The sequence below is a fragment of the Daphnia carinata genome, chromosome 7, assembly GCF_022539665.2.
Source record: "Daphnia carinata strain CSIRO-1 chromosome 7, CSIRO_AGI_Dcar_HiC_V3, whole genome shotgun sequence".
Taxonomy (NCBI): Eukaryota; Metazoa; Arthropoda; class Branchiopoda; order Diplostraca; family Daphniidae; genus Daphnia; species Daphnia carinata.
In genome coordinates, this window is record NC_081337.1 from 245,611 (window position 1) to 266,619 (window position 21,009).

The 21,009-nt window shown below is 41.2% G+C and overlaps 1 protein-coding gene, 1 non-coding gene and 1 pseudogene across 2 annotated transcripts; 1 reads left to right on the forward strand and 2 right to left on the reverse strand.

The window, feature by feature from the left end:
* Window positions 1–3,117: 3,117 nt before the first annotated feature.
* Window positions 3,118–3,190, reverse strand: Trnar-acg (transfer RNA arginine (anticodon ACG)). Its single transcript has one exon. It is a non-coding gene; the product is annotated as a tRNA-Arg (tRNA).
* Window positions 3,191–5,322: 2,132 nt separating this feature from the next.
* LOC130701872 (neprilysin-4-like) lies at window positions 5,323–8,612 on the reverse strand (annotated as a pseudogene).
* Window positions 8,613–17,473: 8,861 nt separating this feature from the next.
* On the forward strand, window positions 17,474–18,829 carry LOC130701871 (uncharacterized). Its single transcript, XM_057523663.1, has one exon. The coding sequence runs from the start codon at window positions 17,474–17,476 to the stop codon at window positions 18,827–18,829; it is 1,356 nt and encodes a 451-aa protein (XP_057379646.1).
* The last annotated feature ends 2,180 nt before the right edge of the window (window positions 18,830–21,009 follow it).

The following is a 21,009-nucleotide window of genomic DNA, read 5'->3' on the forward strand; positions in this document are numbered from 1 at the left end:
GACTTCCCACGCCTTGAAAATAACACTAGCTTCTTTGCAGATGACATCAAAAGTCACTTCCAAACTGCCGACGTAAACAAAGCAAAAACAAGAATGCAACAATATTGCAACCGAGTAAGCAGCTGGACTAAAAAATGGGGATTCAAAATGTCGATCGACAAATCCATGCTTGTCGTCTTCTCCAGAAAACACACGCCACAACAAGCTCCGAAACTATATATAGAAGGCCAACCAATCCCGGTTGCCACCAAAGCAAAATTTCTAGGAGTTACCTTCGACGCTAAGTTAAACTGGCAGTGCCATCTAGAGGAACTCGCAACCAAAATGCTGTCAAATGCAAACCTACTAAAAATTTTAGCCTCCAAACCAAATGAAATTGAGCTGCAAACCCTCACTCCAGTCTACAAAGCACTCGTGAGAAGCCTAGCCGACTACAGTGCATTCACCATAACCAGTGCAACAAAACACAGAAGGAAAAAAATTGAAATTGTGCAAAATAGCGCATTAAGAACGGTGCTTCGAGCACAGAAGACGACCCCCCTAGCGGCCCTTTACAAAGACTCAGGCGTGGAACCAATAATAAACAGAAGCAAGTGGATCCTTCAAGCCTACATAGCTAGGATCTGGCGAGACACGGAAAATCCCACGAGAGAAGTCATAAACTCATGCTGGAAAGTAATAAACAAATTCAAAACCTCTTATAAACCATCCTGGCATATGTCAATGGCAGCCATCGAAAAAAACACACCCCATTTGATGGAAAAACTTGCGCCAACCAACCTCTACCCGCCGGCTCCGTGGGAATTTGCCAAAATCAACCTCGGTCGCCTAAAGATTGACAAAAAAACCGCCACAAGCGCCCAACACCTAGCGCGTAACCAGTTCTTGGAAAACCTCGACAACCTACAACCAGGAGAGCTCGTAGCCTACACTGACGGCTCCGTAGACCCCAAATCTGGAAACGCCTCTTCCGCAATTTACGTACCCGGAATCAAATTACAAAAAGGCTGGAAGCTAAAAAAGTACTCCTCCATCCTGTCCGCAGAACTAAATGCCATCAACAAAGCCCTCGACTTCTGCTACGATGCAACGGAAAGCGGAGTAACAATATATACGGACTCCTTATCGGCCATCCTCACAATTGCAAATGCCAACAAAAATTGGCGTACCCATAGTGTCCTCCTCAGCATCAACAGGTCTGCCAGCAACCTAGCAGCAGCAGGGATTGAAACAACGATCTTCTGGATCCCAAGTCACACAGCCATCGAGGGCAACGAAATAGCAGACGGGGTAGCCAAAGAAACTCTGACCAACCCTCGAGCGGAAACCATCCAAAACAAACTCACCATAAATGAAATCTATGCCATCATGAAAAAAGGATGGAACAGCGAACTTATGTGCGACATGAAAATGCTCAAGAGGTGGAACCCAATCTGGCCTAAACTGGGGATGAAAAGTTGGGAAATAGGAAGAAACACGGAAGAAACCCTAATCCTCCACAGACTTCGCACTGGCAAAACCAAACTAAACTACAATCTCAGCAAATATGATCCACTAATAGACCCCCTATGCCCGAACGGATGTCCGGAAATCGAAACAGTGGGACATGTCATCCTACATTGCCCGACTTACTGTAAAGAGCGCACCGACCTAATCCTTTTCTGTCAAAGGGAAAACATCAACCTAACAATATCAAACATCCTTGGCCTCACTGAAGAAGTAGAAACAAAACATAAAGCCGCCCTCAGAAACATCATCCTCAACCAAATCAAAAAGAGCGATCTCACAAATCGCATCTAAAAATCGAAGACACTCGGAACAAGAAAAAACAAAACAAACTAACAAAAACTAAAGCAATCAACAACAAACAAACAAGCGATACAAAACTACAATAACAACTCTAAAACAAAACTTGAAACAACAATCACCCGTGCGTAAGGGACTGCTAGGCAACCCCGGGAAGCTGGTGCAGACGCACCAGCCGCACTCAAAGCTACTACTACTACTCTTAACCATCGCATTTTCTACTCCCGCGAGTGTTTGTGGATAACAGGCTTGTAAATATAATTTCAAACTTACCAGTGACCATTATGAATTATGATTTTGTCTGATCCAGACCTTTACCTTCTCTGGCTTATTCCACCTTCGTTCTTTCGAACAATTTGTTGCTATCGGCAACTGTTTTGCCTTAAATGTGCTGCTCTCACCAAGCGTTCGTTAATTTGCTGCGGTCCCCAGCTAATTTGCCGTTTTTCTGTTGCCTGCAATTTGAGCTTGTGGATCCCCAAAGGTAATTAGAATCTCTTTATTTAGTGCTGGACCAAATGTAATCAAAAATACCCGTGGCCATCAAAGTAGGGGACGACCACCAAAATACGTGAAGAACTCAAATGAAGCTCAAACCTCACAGGAATTGTGTAGTACTGGTAAGTGTTGTTTTTCAGATCATTTTCGTATTTTATTAAATTTTTTTTCTAGGCCCAAAATACGGTAATGCTAGTAGCCCGGTGTTTCGCCGCACTCAGCAAACGAGCCAAGATACTGCACTGTGGTCTTTTTCTGATAGTGGCCATGGTACTCTGAGTGATGAAGAATCCTTACCTATAGGCCCACGGGCAATACAACATCACGAGACAAGTAACGAATCTACAACTAATTACCACCAGAGAGAAACAGACAGTGAACCAGAACTCATGACACTTCAATCACCAGAAAATCAATTGGGCTTGAACCATACCCATCAGCAATCGATTCAAAAGGAAATTATGTAAGCGAGCCGGACGGGCTATCGGATATGCTACCTAGTTTATCTTTCTGGGAAATTTCACGTCTCCAATTGAACACAAGCATTGGCCGTATTAGTGAGCCTTATCAACAACAAAATATCGTGCCAGGGCCATCTTCTGTTGCAAAATCCCGTCAACCATTGAATGTAAATGATGGCCATGGATTTCACCCTAGTGAACAACAGCTTATTGAACCCGGTGCGTCTTCCAGAGAGATAGCCTGTCAACAACCGAATAAAAATCGACGCCATACGAACCACACCATCCCTGAAGTTAAACACGGCTTCAAAACCCATTATCAATCAATGTTCTTTACGTTCCATGTTTTCAATGAACCTGCCAGGGATCGAACCTGGAATCTCCTGATCCGTAGTCAGGCGCGTTATCCATTGCGCCACACATCCACTGGCGAATTATGAGTGACTAGTTAAGAAACTTAACCAAGGGCCACAACAGGAGTTTAACAAATGGAAAAGAAATTTATTTCCCCAATTCGTTTAAGCAAATTACTTGTGTTCTGAATGTTACTTTACCCAAAGTGAGACGGGCAGACCGAAGGGAGATTTTCCTACTTAACATACACTTAAGAACACTGTGATGGTAGGATTCAGTGACCTGGCAAGGCTTGCAGGGTTCTTTAGTGGAAATGTTTTGTACGATACTCCATTCAGTGAACCAAATTCCTTCCTCGAAATAGAAGGGATGCCTCCAGTCATTGCGGTAAGTGAAGTATTGTAGAAAAGACCACGCTTCGTCGTCGGTTAAGACATCCCAAAGGTTTCTTTCTGTACAAACTTCACACATTCCGTGAGTGACTGGTTAAGAAACTTAACGAATGGCCACAACAGGAGTTTATTATTTGAACAGAGTAAATTATTTATTGAGTTTTTAACAAATAATAAAAATTAGAATAAATCTGTATTTTTCTTTGTTCTTTGTCGATAATTTTTTCCTATGTTGTTTTATCATTATACGCTTGTAGATGTTGGCAGTATGTAGAGCAGAGGTTTCTTAATAATATTTGTAAATCAAAATAATCTTAGCTATTGAATTATAAACACATTAGTTGTTCTGTGAAACTACTTTTGGGGGCTAAATTGTACAAACGGCATGTGTTGTATTGGACATGAATTGGGCGTGCAAGGGAGGAGTCAAGTCAAAGCGCGGAAGTTTTAAATATTTAACGGCACATTTATGATATAGCTAATGCTTATTTATATTTTTAATCTTACATAAAAACATTTTATTTTGGAAAAAAATGTAATACTTTTCTGTATTATTCAACTGTTTCAACAATTTCAAAGTTTCGTCAACTGACGCAGCCATGACATTACAAATAATGAATCAGGAAATCGATCGATAAATTGAAATAACTAAATTATCGATACTGTGGTGGCTGCGCCTCCTCTTATGTCTTCTCTATCAGTAAAATGAAAATATTTCAGGCATAATAAAAGTCATTTATTTCTGGTAATCTCTTTGAAGATTGCATTTCAATTGTTCGCTAAGTTAACAGCAAAAACTAGAAATAAAAGCAAAATTTTTACACAACTCATTCTACCTCTTTTGACCCCGTCCAAAGTGGGACAGGGGTCCGCCCAAAGTCACGCCGATTCGGTCTAAGTTCACCGTTAGGTAAAAATCGTTATAAATTTAAAAAAAAATTACATATCATCTTTGAAAAAAATTCAGGAGGTGTCGGGAGCGTTCTAGATTTATTCAAACAAATTTTCGAAATTTTGCGTAAGTGGGATGGTAGATAATGGACTAAAATCGTAACTGTCCAAGATGGGTCCGGTCTCCCCTACTTCTTCCATTATGAACGGACATTGGACCCTAACGTTAAAAGAACAAGTAGCGTAGGAGGTATATAGCTTTTTAAGCAATCTTTCATTCAGTATTTCTTTTGCTGTTATTTAGTCTTCATTTAACTCATATTATTTTTTACAGTTATGATTTTTCCAACGTCTTCGCTACGAAGCTCTGAAAGTGATCACACTTCTTTTGAATGATGCTTCCATCCGCACCAAGCAAGATAGATGAAGATGGGCGTAAATGGAACTCGGGCAAATGAAACAAAAATTCTACCTCTGGAAGTACGACATGGATTTCGTACAAAAATTTGGACTAACAGTAATTTAGGCTGTTTATTTTTTAGAAAAAATTTGATGTCTTAGACTAAAAGTTTTTGAGTTATCCTGGAGCTTTTTCCCCATTACACAGATAACCAGGATTTGTCGTGTAAACGATTTTTTTTACCCTGATTTTATCATATTTAAAAGCAGCGCCTATCACTGTGTGAAATGGGCCAGGAGCCACGTTCGAGCAAAAAAAAATGAAAAACCATTTATTAGCCGCCTGTTATACACGGGCCTCTTCTTAAACTGGATGAGATTTGAGCTGACAAATTAACCATCAGTGCAGATGAAATCATTGATTTCACCAATTTGATTCTCGATGCCCATTCCATAATATTAAAGCAATAATGCCTAATGAGAAAAATTATATACGGTTATATAGTATTAAACTGTGACGATCACTTTAACGAAAACAATTTATTTGTAGAATAACTTGTAACACATAATGACAGAATCAGCGCCAAAGTGCATTTTCTAAGTTGGTTCATTGGAGTACCAGGCACACAGTTAAATTCGCGAACGAAATCTTCTGAATTGGAGAGAGTCCCTATAACTCTGTAACGGTTGGGACTATGCGGGTCATTCATTATTTGATTCAGAAGCTTTTCTGGAGTTTCGATGCCGCAATAAGTATTAGCGAAGGATAGGAAAAATATCTGCTCGGAAGTAAACCTTTCCAAACCTGGCAGAACAGACTCGATTCCATTGGCTGCGACGTAGTTACGATAGGCAACGAATGCCTCGCGTATTCCACCGTAATCAGCAATATTTTCCCCTAGCGTGGTAAGGCCGTTCAACTGAAAATAAAAAAATGTTTCTATTAAAAGAACGTGGATATTTTTGTAGAAAGGTCTAGATTTCGAAACGTATCAAATTTCTTACTTGAGTTCCATTTAAAACAAGGTAATTATTGTATTTGTCTTCGAAACATTTTGCTCTCGATTGATATTGCGCCAATGTGTTCTCCGTCCACCAGTTAGCAGTATTGCCGTACTTATCGTTTTGGCGGCCTATACATCTCACGCAGACATATAGAAAACAGATTAGTTAAAGAATTTCTCGGATGCATTCTGGCGTCAATGTGACAAAAATGGGTTGAAGGCCAATCTCGAAGGTTTGGCAACTGATTTAATTTTCCTACACACACTTCCAAGAACCATTTGGAACCTAAGCCACAGCTTGTGTGAACCTTAATCCAAGTTACGAATCTTAATCCAAAATGTCTGGTGAATCTAGTCTAAAATTTAGAATCCCGTATACTTTGCCAGAGAGTTGCCAAACCCTTGCCAAGTTCATTTTCCTACCATACCTTTGTCGTCGAAACCGTGTGTTATTTCATGACCAATGACGACTCCAATACCACCGTAATTCATCGAACTAGATTTTGAATGTCCGATAAAGTTAGAGGCTTTTTTATGAAATCATATGGCAGAAATATCTTATTTAACCAAAAATCGCATACTCACGAAGATCTCCCGTTCAACCCAAAGTATGGTGGTTGTAAGATTCCTGCTGGGAAACCTAGTTAGAAAAATTTAACTTTACTTTAGGTACAATAGATGCAGAAGGAAAAACAAAAGATAATATACTAATAGAATTGTATTTTGGGGCGTAAAAAGCGTTGACTATTGTAGGAAAAGTAATCCATCTGAAATATAACGGAATAAAATAAATTTCAGCTTATTTCCTGCAACTGCTGCGGAACAATGTAAACAGAGTTTCAAGTGGTAAAATGTTGTTCGATTATCGTTTAGCCTACCGAGTTCGGTTTGTTTTACGTCGCAGGCTCATAAGCCCATTTTTTCGTCAGCCAGGCATTAACACTTTGAATGTTTTCGAAATGTTCCTCCTTAGAGACAGGTGGCTAGCAACAAGACAATTATTAGCCCCTTTTTATTTAAAGTGTAAATTGGCCGTTTTTATTTTTTATTTTCATTTAGAATTCTAAGGTTCATTAAATAAATACCCGATCGGAATAAAATGACTCCACATCTTCTTTCTTTTTAATCCAGTTTGGAAAAGCCACTAGTTCAACCATAGCATCTACTTTTTCTCTGGCGATAGCTTTTGTTGTAGCATCCATCCATTCGGCTTCGTCAATCAATGTCACAAATGCGGCCTTGAGGTATTTGATCATTGATTCAACCTGAAACGTTTTTATTTGTTTATTATTAACTCGATTAGTGTAATAGCTTATTTACAACTGATACTAAAATATGTTAAGTAAATATGGGAAAAAATGTTTAATAGATTGGTAGATCTACCTGCGTCTTGATACTTCCTTGAAAATGTTTTTCTACATATTTTGCGCCCACTGCATAGCCGAACATACTGTTGACTTCGTTAGCGCAGCTATTTGATCTATTGTTTTCAAATCAGTTTTCTCCGTCGTGTAATCTCTAATGTTTAGAAATATTTAGATAACAAAATTACGTATTTACCGAGTTTCTGACTGAGGATTGCCGTAGAGGGCTTTAGAAAAATTGATAGACAAGATATTCATTTGGTTGGCAGTTCCAGGTGCTAATAATCTAACCAATCGCCACATGACGTAGTTTACTGGAGGTTGACGTGGTAAAACAATGCATTGTCAAACTTGCCTATTATTATCGTTTCTAGCCATAGGCTATATAAGCTAGTTTATACCTATAATGCGCGGGGACGTGTTTTCCAAAAGCGCCAGAAGATTTCTCACGTACTCTACCTCTACGACGATAATGCGTTCATCGGTGGGAATGGCAACGCCAGCCAATGAATAAATTGTGTTGAGATACTGGGACCAGTCCACCTAGATAAAATAGATTTGCGATGCAATGCTAAAAGTCCTATAACCACACGAGGTTCCATCGCTAGGCTATACTTGAGCTTGGGGTGATTTATGAGAAAATCCATCAGTCCATTTTTGCATTTCCATTAAGAGCATGGGATTGTACATGCGAGTGTTATCTCGCCTTGCTTCTGCAGGTGTGGTGATCTGAGAAACAGCCCCAGCCACGAAAAAATTGGGTAAGACAATTGAAAAACAAAGATATTTTTACAAAAATAATATTTAAATAAAGAGATATTTAAAAAAAATAATATTTAAATAAAGATGTTTTACTTTGGCTAGTTCAAATTCAAATTGCAATAGATCGCGGGCATCCAAGTCAATTTGTCCATCCGTTGCGTCACCTCCGAGTGAATTGCGAATGGCCTTTGCCGATTCCGAAACATAAACAAAATAAGCCTCCATGATTTTGGGGTAATCTTCAGAATTCAGCAAAATCTCGTGTGGCAAGGTAAGCGACCCCTGATCAATCTTTTAACGCAAATATGCTTTTAGTCATTAGCTGCCGCTCAATTAACTTATTTGCAAAACCACTTTTTAAGCTATAGACCGATATACGTACGTAAATTGAATTCTTTTTCGTATCGTAGTTGTCGAGATCGTTGTACACGGAAATCAGGTAAGATATACGGTAACGTTTGCGAATTGAAGCTGTCACAACTTTCCAATCAAAACGGATCCCTTCGTGAATACCTGCCGCCGACGTAATTGGCCAACCACCATAGTTCTCCAAAGCGTCAGTCAGCGGCTTTAACCCTAGCTTCTGAATAGCACCTTTAGATATAGGAAAATCCCAAATTAAATCATGCATTTAAAAAATGGAAAAGAAATATTACGAGTATTCATGCAGGCCTTGTACATATCTCTTGCACTGTTCAAAGGCTGCGGGTCTCTGGCGTCATGGTCTTGCTCTAAAATGTCTTCGTGTAATTCGAAATATTCGATGAACCATGAAAATTATTACATCGCTCGATTTTACAAATGTCTTACTTTTCAAATCATTCGCTAGTCGTTCCCGTAAAACATCGATTTGGGTCCACCGAGATTTTGTCGCAGGGATAGGATTTTCCTATCCACCCACCGCATGCATACTGGAAAAAATCTTGACACGGGTCAACACTCAGGTCCATTGCTTCAATTAATGACGAGGCTGCTCCATAGACCCCTACATTCAATAAAGAACCCCATTCAATATGTTCAATCCCACTTCAAACATGTTTTCACAACTCTGAATTTTTTTTTTCTTCATTATTGGAGTTTACTTAAAGCTCTATTTAAATTATTGGTTTTCCGTTTGCTTTTCTCTTACATAATGTAAATTGATTTATTCTACGTATATAGCTCCAAAAATGTTGAAAAAAAATGTTCGTGTGAAAAATACCTTATAGGAAGAAGCCAGTTTTTACCTTCGACTTTCGTGAATTGATGATCGGCGATAGGGTTACATTTCACTGCCATTACCAAACTGAAGAAGATCCAGCAGGCAAATTGTGAAAACCAGAATCTTTTTGTTCTTGATTACCATGTGTGATACAAAGAATATTTAAGAACTTCTATATTTGTTCGCCTTGTTTTCATTACCTGGTACTCATTTTACAGAATGTTGCTGTGACAAAAATTCTAAAGTCCCCGGTACAGCGTGCCGTTCGGAAGTGATGTCCGATGGAGTGAGTGCGACCAACGGTGTACAACTGATCTGTTTAAGGAAAGTCTTTCGAATTTAAAGCTTCGTTGAAAAATTCATAAATCTAGGCGGTTGGTAACTTTTGCTTTTCCCATATCCGATTATTTGAAAACTATATATCAAACATCTAATCTGCGCTCACTCTTTTCGAACGAAAACATTACTGGGAAGGATGTGCGTGTTGTGTATGGTTGTTCGCCGTAACTTACAATGTATACATTCGTAAAATATTGAAGGACATTGCATTTTTCGGCCTGATACCATAGGATGCGTCTTTATTGTATTTCATGCTGTATCTCTACAAAACAAGTAAAACCCAATTGAAAATCATAGTGAAACCAATTTATTCATTATTACTCCATTGTTGTGTCTAGCTCAATATTAAATAACCACGGGAGCTAGGAGAATGTAACAGATGCATCCGTCATAGCAGCAATTGTCGCAGTCAAAAGAAACTCATGGCGTTCAACTTTGAATAGACTATATATAAGCTCTAGTTTTAATAAAATGTACAAAGGTTTAGCCAATAATTTTGCAATTTTTTTTTCCAATTAACCTTTGATTTAAAATGTGAAAAAACCCAGAGGCAGTTCATGCAACAAGAAGCTGGGGAATAACAAACTTGTAAAAAAAATTTGAAACAGAGCGCTTTAGTTTTGTGAAGTTGTTCTTTCTAACAGGCTACTTTTAAGTGGACTGCTTTTTGTCTGCGGAGGCAGGGGTTAATGCGAAAATTGTTTAATGATATAGTAAGCCTACCACTAGTTTTACGTAGACTTGTTACGTTGTAGTGTCTGTTGCCCATGTAAAGTTGCATACGTCCTCGCATTGTTCTTTGAAATCAGCCTTGCTTACAGGAAATAACTACGCTGTTGTTAAAGCCTGTTTTTTCCTCATACGATAAAGTGTCCTTAAGCAAATAGCGCATTACATTTTTTTATGCCCAAATATCTGTATACAAGGGAGACAGATTTTTCAATTATTTTCAGTCAGTGTACATATAAAGATTTCGTCCAAACTGCTCAACGCCTTTTGCACTAGCCAAATTCGCTTAACCGAAAAATTCAGACAGGACACTGTTAAATAAATCCCCTTTCGTTTCTAGAAACTTCGTGCCAACTCGTTGTGACGGGTGGTTGTGGCCTTATGGGGATATGGGATACGAGAGCCATTCGTTTTTCACAGACTCTGTTAGTGAAATATCGAAAGACAAATTAAAGCAGTAAAGTCAGACGCCTTTAACATATAAAACAATAGATTACTTTACAGATTAAGCCTACATGTGCTACTTAAAAACTAATTCAGCCTCTGGCTTTTTCTTTTTTAGTCATTAGGACGGGCAAAAGTCTCCGGCTGACAGTAAAAGTAGATCTATATATCTATAGGTCAGTAATTTCCCCATTATAACCACATTGTTTTCCTAGAATTTCAGCTTCGGTATTTTTTCACTAATCATTACGCTCTTCATAAATAGTTTTTTTATATTTAAGAAAGTATAGGCAACAGTATAGTTCTTATAAAGTGAATGTAACACAACTTGATAGGAGAATCCCCAAGCCGCAGTACCCTCGGAAACAGTATCCTGATTAGTTTTATTTAGCTATTACACGCAACTATCGTTATCGAACCATACCCGCCCATTTCATTTCAGGGTCATTAAATCATAGACAATGAATAACACAATTATCCATTTTCGAGTTACGCAGAGTTGTACCCCAACCAATCTCGAAAAGGGGAACCGGTATGATAAAATACTTCACAAACAGCATCGTTGCCATATTATGGCGAAAATGTTAGTGAAATTTGCTTAGAAACCCTGCCAAGTCTGTCTTATAGCACTGAGTTGTCCATATTCCCTTTCTCTGCATTTAGCTGTTTTTCCACTAGAATGACGCTGAATATTATAGTTTCAAACAAATTGCAATACTGATCGCTATTATGTTAAATCGATCAACTAAAGTAGTACCGGAAATGTTGAGTTCAGACTTGCCGTTCCGACCAATTTTTTTTATCCCGATCAGCTCGCAATCATTCTGCGACACCGAAAACGACATCTAGCATTCAAAATAACAAAGTATATCGATAGCACTACAATGAAAAAAATATAAGGTGGAAAAATGGAAAAAGGTAATTGTATTAAGAATTGCTTGCATTTGACTATATTTGACTTTTATTTACTTACTGAACGCCTTCTGGCCCCCTGACTTACGGCTGTTCTACCTTTGCTAAACGAATTGTGGCAGACGAATTCGAATCCAATAATGTGGTTCCATTTAGCAACATCAGAGCTTCCCGAATAAGCCCGAAAATGGGCGACGTGCTATTCCCGTAGAAGTAGCTATCCAAATCGCCCATTCTTCTAGAAGGAGAGCAGAGTCCAAGATTACAGCAAATTAGGCAGATCCCTACGTCTTAGTACTACCTACTACGGTACAATCTACAGTATCCTCATGGTATTCTGCAAATAAAAGCAAACCACCTTCATGTTTTTAAAAAGCGATTTGCAGGCAAAACATTTTAATTGTTAACTTTTTTAAAAAGAGATGGGGCAGGTTTGGCGCTAAACTACCGTAAATGGGGTTGGGTAGTTAGGTCTAAATATCTTTTTCTCATGCCTCAGGTGGTATAAAAATATTTGGATAAAATTGTGTACAGAATGGTTTTGTTAGACCGCCTTACCCCAGCCAGTTCCTTTGATTAAATGCCTTAAATAACTGTTTAAATGAAAATGCATTATCATATTTCACAATATAATAATTGTTATTCAATAATATTCAATAATATTATATTATTATATAATTATTGTTTTCAAGTTCTTCCGCCGTCCACTTGAGACCAGAACATCCGTTCCCTCCATGGGATACGATCGTCCATTGCTCAGCTCCGATAACTTGGTTACACATAATATGAACATTACCTTCGCTTTCGCCTGCGCTAACTTATCTTCTAAGTTGAAGAACATAAAAATTGTGTAACACAATATGATTGCAATAATATATAAATGTTATGATAGCATACGTCTTGATTTGGCGATAGCATGTTTGCCGGATACATCCCATACTATTTTCTTGTTTCATTGGCACAAACGATATGTTTGTCAGTAACGAGACCTAAGGTAAAAGAGCGAATTGGGACAGCGTTTGGGCTAACAGCCTTTCTTATGGGGAATGCGTGTAAAGCCGATCTGCTAATTTCGGACAAAAACCCTAATTCATTGGACATTTCTACTAATTCTGGACAGTCTTATTTTTAAAAACTAATTTATTCATTCGATTCAGTTTTTAATTCTGAATCGAATAGCTTAAGACACCGAAGGGGGGTGCAATAGAAAAATATTGCGAAATTTATGTTTCAACAACCAAAACAATGAGCTGTCAAAACGAGACTTCATTTTCAGGCCTGGTAACTTGCAATTGAAATTCACCCCAAAAACATAAAATATGGATTTTTAAAATTGTATTAAACACTTCGCTCTTTAAGTAGCCAATAGGTTATAGGTTCCACGGTAAAAACGAAAAAATAAATGTGATTCAAATTTTCGAGAAAAAAGCATAAGCACTTCCCGTAAACACGCCGTAATGTCCGAAATTTTAAACCGAAAAAAATTGTTTTTAACTTGCCCTATCCTACCAAATATCGCCGTAAGAATGTTCGTCGACTGTTTCGTAACAATGCGTTAAAATTTGTTACTAACGTAGACATATACTATTCATTTAATTGCTGACTGATTTTAGTCTATTTTCCCATAAGTTCCCATGACGCTAAATCTGGACAGCAGACTATATTGATTTGTATAAGTTGTATACCAAAAGTTACAAAACGTTCATAGCACAGTCATAAGGCTTTGGCGTGCAAGTTTGAAAGTCGGTGGTTCAACCCTACATAGTGACTGATTGTATTTCTTTGCTTATATATTTCAGCTCACTTTTTTTAACCATACGAAATTTTTTTTTTCAAGAGAGATTGTTAATTCATTTTAATCATCCAAAGCTAACATTTTTCCAATTATTATTACTTCCCTGGGTTCGCCTAAATTCCGGTTATAAATCAGAAACTTCATCACCTTAGCCAGCTTACAATATTCATCTAACCTGTGATGGCAATTTTCATATTTTTTACATAAGCTCCCATGGCACTAATTTGGGACATCAGACAATAAACTAAATAACGTTGGTAGGTTGTGTTTCTATTATCAATCAACAGTGGCATAGTCGTACGGTGTTGGAACACCAACTCGAAGGTTGGTGGTTCAATACCAGTTGGGGCTCTTGTGCAAATGTTTTTTTATTACTTGTAATTTTTAATCTTATTTTGTGAGATTTTATACAATCGCCAAAGACACTTTAAACAAACGCAATATCAACAAATCTTGGTATTAATAGATTCGTTTAAATGTTCTCCACAGGGCTGTTAAATATTTTATGAAAATCATATGACAATATTCATCTAACCAATGATTTAAATTCTTATATTTTTTACATAAGCCCCCGTGACGCTAATTTGGGACAGTAGACTACATACAAGTAGACATGTTATGCTTTTCAATAGTTTTATACTAACCATGGCATAATCGTAAGATGTTGAATTGCCAACCAAAAGGCTAATGGTTCTATACCGTATGGAAACTATACAACAACTTGTATTTTCTTATTTTTGAATTTTTTCGTATTTGATGAGATATTTTAAAATCAATAAGAACATCTTAAACTAAAGCAATATCTGTTCCGGCGAAGAACTAAACCTTGTTATTATTTCCTTATTGAGCGCTAGGTGATTAGTACGCGTTCACTACCTTCTTTTGTTTCATTCTTGACTGCCACCTTTACCCTACCTATGCCTTTGTTCTTTTTCTATATAAACCGCGTGAAGCGCATCGCTTCGCTCTCACTGTCACAGCGTCTTTATCGACGATCACACGAATTTGTCAGAAGTAATAAACATTCTCTTGCAGTCAATCTTTGACTCTTCAAATCCATTCTTAAACTGAGAAGAGCTCCCGAACATTGGTCCTTCGAACCGGAGCTACACAGTAAGGAATAGAACGTCCGGCCTACCGAAACTCTATTCGTGGCAAGAAGAGTCAATAGTTCTCGACTACAACACGTCCAAGCAGCATGGACGACCCAGCCTTTTTGACCGCCAACAACGCAGCAGCTAGAATAGCCGTGACGGCAAGATCGCACCCAACAAGCCCCTCTGTTAACTTAGCCCACTCAATACCAGCAGCGGAAGCCGCAGCGATCAATCCCGTAACGACTGAAACGACACAATGGACACGGCTGAGAACTACTACTAGAAGGCAGATCACGAACACGTGCACGCAATTCACAGCCGCCATTAAAAGAGGTGATTCAAGAGGCAGTGTAAGAGCTCTGGTGGAGTACGCACAGGAATTGTTGCATGAAGCCCGTGACGTGAACAATCGCCTATTGGAAGGAGCTGAGCCAGAAGAATTTGACCGGCAACATGAGGCACACACTAAGTACGTCCAGCAAGTTAAAGTAGTAGAGGCAGAACTTCAGCGTTACCTCGCCACACGTGCACACCTACCACCATCTGTCAAAGGCCTTCCCACTCTGGAACTCAGAAACTATCCCTCGCGTGAATGTAATCAGTCACGTTATCAACTATCTGTACACAGTAGCCAACACTCATTGTCAGACCCACAAGAAGCCGACAGATCGCAACGGCAAATAGAGGCCCAGCAGAGATCCACCGAAGCGCAGCTGGACCTACAAGAAGCAGAACGAGCTCTACAATTGCTCCAAGTAGAAGAAAATGAAGATCGCCGATCACTTCCTGAATTCTACAATCACGATGGAGTCAACCGCTGGTGCCAAAATCACAGCCCGTGGGGAATAGAGGGAGAAGCTCAACTACAGGACGAAGCCCCAGACGATTGGATCGACATGTATAGCGTTGGCCGCTTACGACCAGCTACACGAACGGAAGCAGGATCGCATTCATCAGTTCGAGCAGAGTTACCGGATTTTAGCGGAAGATCTTTGGAATGGTTTGCGTGGGTAGACCTGTTCCGCGCGTTGGTACACGACACATCAAAGGCAGCCGGAGAGAAATTCGCCATCCTGAAGAGACATCTACGCGGTGATTGTTTAGATGTCGTTTATGGCCTAGGGGAGGAGAAGCCGCCTACATACAGGCATTAGTCAGACTGAAGGCAAATTTCGGTCGGCGTGATGTCATGAGAGCGGCCCACCTTCAAGCGCTGGACAAACTAGAGATCCAGAAGAATGATCCCGCTTCTTTCAAGAGGTACGCAGAGAAAGTGCGTACACACCTTTTCGACCTCACTAGGATAGGGAGGCAGGCACATCCGATATTATTGAGAAGATTTGCCTCAAACTCCAGTTGTCCGACCGCCTGGCTTGGAACTCTGATAGAGGCAACGGACTCGAAAGACGAAACCTTAACCAGTTCGGGACTTGGATCTGCGCCCGTGCTGCTGCCTATCAGAATGCATATAGCATAGCGGCAGATCAGCTGAATGGAGGTACGAGTAAATCAAAGGACAGACAGTACACCCGCAACAACCAGACCAGCGCTGAAGCAAGAGACAGAGAGCCGCGCATACCCAGCAGCGCCTACTGCTTCAAATGCGAAGGATCACACAAGTTAGACGACTGTCATTCTTTCAAGGATCTTACGATAAAGGATAAATTATCGTTCTGTATCCGACATCGTTTATGCTTCAATTGCCTTAGATCTCGACATTCGGCCAGAGAGTGCAGGTCAAAGAAAGGTTGTTCAATCCCTAATTGCAAACGCACACACCATATTCTACTTCACGACCAGTCGCAAGACGAATCGGTTCGTCCTGTCACCGCCCGTGCCAGCTTATCAAAGGGGAAGAAAACTGCCGTTGGAATGATTCGACTGGATGTCTTGGATGCAGCGAGGAACATCGTGAAAGCCAACGCGTTTCTCGACGAAGGTAGCGACAGCACCCTTTTCCGAGACGGATTCATTTCTAGACTACGAATAAACGGTACTCCGCAAGCACTCACCGTAGAAGGCGCCGGTGGAGTTTTGAGAAAATACACGTCACGTCGCATTCAACTCGAGGCAAGATTACCCGCTGGCGATGTCGTCCTGCTCCAAGGATCAACAATGCCAATTGTTGCAACTCCGGTACCACTCGTCGATTGGAACACCTTGAAGAAGCGGTGGAGCTACCTGACAGATCTGCCATTAGAGAGCAATGGTGGGTGCGTTGACATCCTCCTTGGTATAGATCAAGCGCATTTGATGACGGCTATTGAATCCCGAATCGGACAGGCGGATGAACCAACAGCCATCCGGACCCGCCTGGGATGGATCGTCAGAGGAGTAATCAAGAATACCTACAAAAGCCTGATGGCGAGGACGTACGCAGTTTTTGCCGACATAGAAGGCAGTGACGCGCTAGCGCAGCAGATGCGGCGCTTTTGCGATACCGAAGATTTTGGGACCGAACACAAAATTGACTGTGTTTCCGAAATCGATAAACAAGCTATCGATGTTCTAGAAAGTGGAACGCGCAGATTGACCATTGGCTATGAAGTTCCGATCACTTGGAAGGTCGGGGAACCAGATTTACCGAATAACAGACCTTTAGCTGAGCGGAGATTGACTACGTTGCTGAACAGATTTAAGGAAGATCCGGCATTTGAGCAAGACTACCGAAGAGCCATGGAAAGGAACTTTGAGAAGGGCTACGCAGTGATGCTGGAGACCACCGATTACGGCCCACCGGAATACTATCTTGCTCATCACGGTGTGAGAAAGGGCCCCAAGTTACGCGTCGTATTTGATGCTGCCGCTCCATTCAAGGGGAAATGCTTGAACGACAGTATCCTCAGCGGTCCAGCTCTTCAAACCCCGCTAGTATCTGTCATCCTTAAATTCCGTGAAGGTGGTATCGCATGGGCAGCCGACATAGAAGCCATGTTCAGCAGAATACGACTGAGAAAAGAAGACGCGCGCTACTTTCGGTTCCTATGGAAAAAGGGACGGGGAGGAACAAGTCCGTGTTTGTGAAATGAAGCGACTTCCATTTGGTGCTACTTGCTCGCCGTTCATTGCGATTAGTACCATTCGCAGAATAGCTACTGACATTAGCAGTGATCCAAGAGTCATTGACGCAATCAACACGAAGATGTATGTAGATGACTACCTCAGCTCCGCCACATCACTAGAGGAAGCCATTAAAGAAGCTGTAGGCGTTAAAGAAACACTGGCAAAGGGAGATATGCACCTCCAACGTTGGATTTCTAATTCTGCAAGTTTCCTGAAAATATTAGCATCTACAAGCGTAGGCTCTAGTGGTGACCTGACCGAGCTCCCACTCAGCAGAGACGACTCCGAAAAGGTCCTCGGCGTTTACTGGAATCCTAAGATGGATACGCTAAAATTCAGAGTGAACGCAACAGACGACATCGACTTCACCCCCGTCGGAATCGCAAGTAAGGTGGCAAGTCTGTTTGATCCACAAGGAATGGCGGCTCCCGTTATCGTAAAGGCCAAGATCAAGTTAAGGGAACTTGGAACCAAAGGACTTCAGTGGAACGATCCCGTAAGCAGCGAGGACCGCGATTGGTGGGAGGCATGGTTTGACGCTTTAAGACAGCTGAATGATCTCAACATCCCACGCTGTTTATTCCCAGAGGAAGAGAACATTATACGTACGGAGCTACACGCCTTTGGTGATGCTTCGGAAGAAGCCTACGCCGCCGTGATCTACATTCGGAACGTTTACTCCGATGGACGAACAATCGTGCGACAAGTTCGAGCAGTGACCAAATTGGCCCCAAAGAGGACTATCTCTGTGCCGAAGTTAGAACTGAACGCTGCTCTGCAAGCAGCTCGTCTAGCACGTTCAGTAGAAGGAGCAGTCACCCGAATCATACACCGTCGGTACTTTTGGACCGACAGCAGTACTGTAAGAAATTGGATTCGGGCAACCGCGTCAAAATATCAAATGTTTGTCAGTCACCGAGTTGGAGAAATCCAAACATTGACTCAACCAGAAGAATGGCGTTTCGTGCCGGGCAAAACAAACCCATCCGACATTGCTACACGCTCGGCCATTGGAGAGGAAGGTCTCCCTCCACGTTGGTGGAACGGGCCGAACTTCCTCCATGAAACCGAAGAAAACTGGCCCGCCGATCTCCCATGGATGGCCGTAGTTGAGGAGATACGACCCGTACGATCACACCAGGTTGCTGCCACCACATCCACATTTGATTGGGAAAACGTCAAGGTCAGCGTGGAAGACATCCCAGCCTTGGTCAGGCTTGAGGGAGTATTTTACGAGCTCGTAAAAAGGTGCCAATCTGAAGCATTTAGTGAAGAAACATCGCCTGAAGAAAGGAAAATGGCTTCAACCCACATCTAGCTTACTCTCCCTAGCACCAGTGATCGGGATAGATGGACTCTCTAAGACTTGGTGGCCGAGCCGGGCGAGCTAAATTGCCTTATGAAGAACTGCACCCGCCACTGCTGCCCGTTCACCATATTTTCACCAAAACCATTGTACGAGCATTTCACATCCACCTCAAGCACGTCGGAACGGACTACCAGATCAGCTATATTAGACAACACTTCTGGATACCTGGAGGCCGGGAACTGGTGAAGAGGATTCGACGCGAGTGCGAACGGTATCAACGAGAACGAGCTAAACCAGGCGAGCAACTCATGGCCGAACTTCCAGATTCGCGACTAGAAGCTGGCTCAGCCCCATTCACTCGCACCGCATGTGATCTGTTTGGGCCATTAGAAGTAGGCCTCTCACGAAATCGCACAGCAAAACGATGGGCTGTCCTATTTACCTGTCTCGTTACCAGAGCTGTCTACCTAGATCTCGTGAATTCGCTATCTACGGACGACTTTCTTCTCAGCCTCCGACGATTCATTGGGCTATACGGCAAACCTCGTGTAATCCACTCCGACAACGGAACCAATTTCGTCGGTGCTGAACACGAACTGCGAAAAGAAACTCAAAGATTGTACACCGACGAGCACATCAGCGACTTCATGAACTCTAAGAAAATTGACTGGCGATTCCAGCCACCTAAGACACCCCACTTTGGAGGAGCACACGAGTCTCTTGTGCGATCCGCGAAAAGGGCGCTATATGCCGCTCTCGACTTGGAAGGTCAGAAGCTGCGATATCCAGCGGAAGAAACACTTCGTACCCTCCTTTACGAGGTGGCCGGTCTGTTAAACGGCCGCCCTCTCACAGCAGCTAGTGCCGACCCGAACGATTTTCGTCTCTTAACGCCCAACGATTTTATGAATCGCCCGAGTTGTGCCGACCCGCCGGTCGGAACCTTCGACGATGCGCTACCTAGAGAACATTATAGATATGTTCAAAGAATGGCCAATTTATTTTGGGACCTTTGGAAGAAGGTCTATCTCCAATCCCAGGCCGGAAGAAAAAAATGGAGAAACCCGCAGCCCAATTTCAAAGTAGGAGACGTCGTTCTGGAAATCGACAAGAGCCTACGACGTGGACAATGGAACATCGGCCGGATCAAAAATGTATTCCCGGGATCGGACGGCCTAGTTCGAGTCGTTGATGTGCAGCTCGAAAGAGGTCTGTTCCGTCGTGGAATCGATACTCTTGCACTGTTGGAATCCAGCTCAGCCGGCGATACCGTTCCGGAACCACCAGCCTCGGGGAGGATGTTCCGGCGAAGAACTAAACCTTGTTATTATTTCCCTTATTGAGCGCTAGGTGATTAGTACGCGTTCACTACCTTCTTTTGTTTCATTCTTGACTGCCACCTTTACCCTACCTATGCCTTTGTTCTTTTTCTATATAAAACGCGTGAAGCGCATCGCTTCGCTCTCACTGTCACAGCGTCTTTATCGACGATCACACGAATTTGTCAGAAGTAATAAACATTCTCTTGCAGTCAATCTTTGACTCTTCAAATCCATTCTTAAACTGAGAAGAGCTCCCGAACAATATCATCAATACTGGTATAAATAGATTCGTTTAAGTTTCCTCTACATGGCTGTTAAATATTTTATGAAAATCATATGAAAATATTTATATAATGGGTGATTTTAATTCTTATATTTTACGTAAGCTCATGACGCTAATTTGGGACAGCAGACTACATAAAAAAAGAAATGTTAAGCATTTTTAGTTATTTTCTGTGAACCATGGCATAGTCGTAAGACGTTCGATTGCCACCGTAAAGGTTAGTGGTTCTATACTGTCAAGGCACTATTTGTAAGTTTCGTTTTCCCCATTTCCTCATTTTTCCCTTTTTTGTGAGATATTTTGAAATCACTAAAAAATACCTCACACTACTAACAATATCAATAATATTAGGATCAATAGATACGTTTAAGCTTTCTCTACATGGCTGTTAAATATTTTATGAAAATCATGTGAAAATATGCATCTAATCGGTATTTGCAATTTTTATTTTTTTCACATAAGGCCCCATGACGCTAATTTGGGACAGCAGACTACAAACAAAACGACATGTTATGCTTTTTAATTATATTTTGTTAACCGTGGCATAGTCGTAAGACGTCCGATTGCCGCTCTGAAGGATAATG

What these genes read in the sequence shown, in the direction of transcription:
- LOC130701871 (XM_057523663.1), top strand. Translation starts at nt 17,474, where the DNA reads ATGAAGCGACTTCCATTTGGTGCTACTTGCTCGCCGTTCATTGCGATT.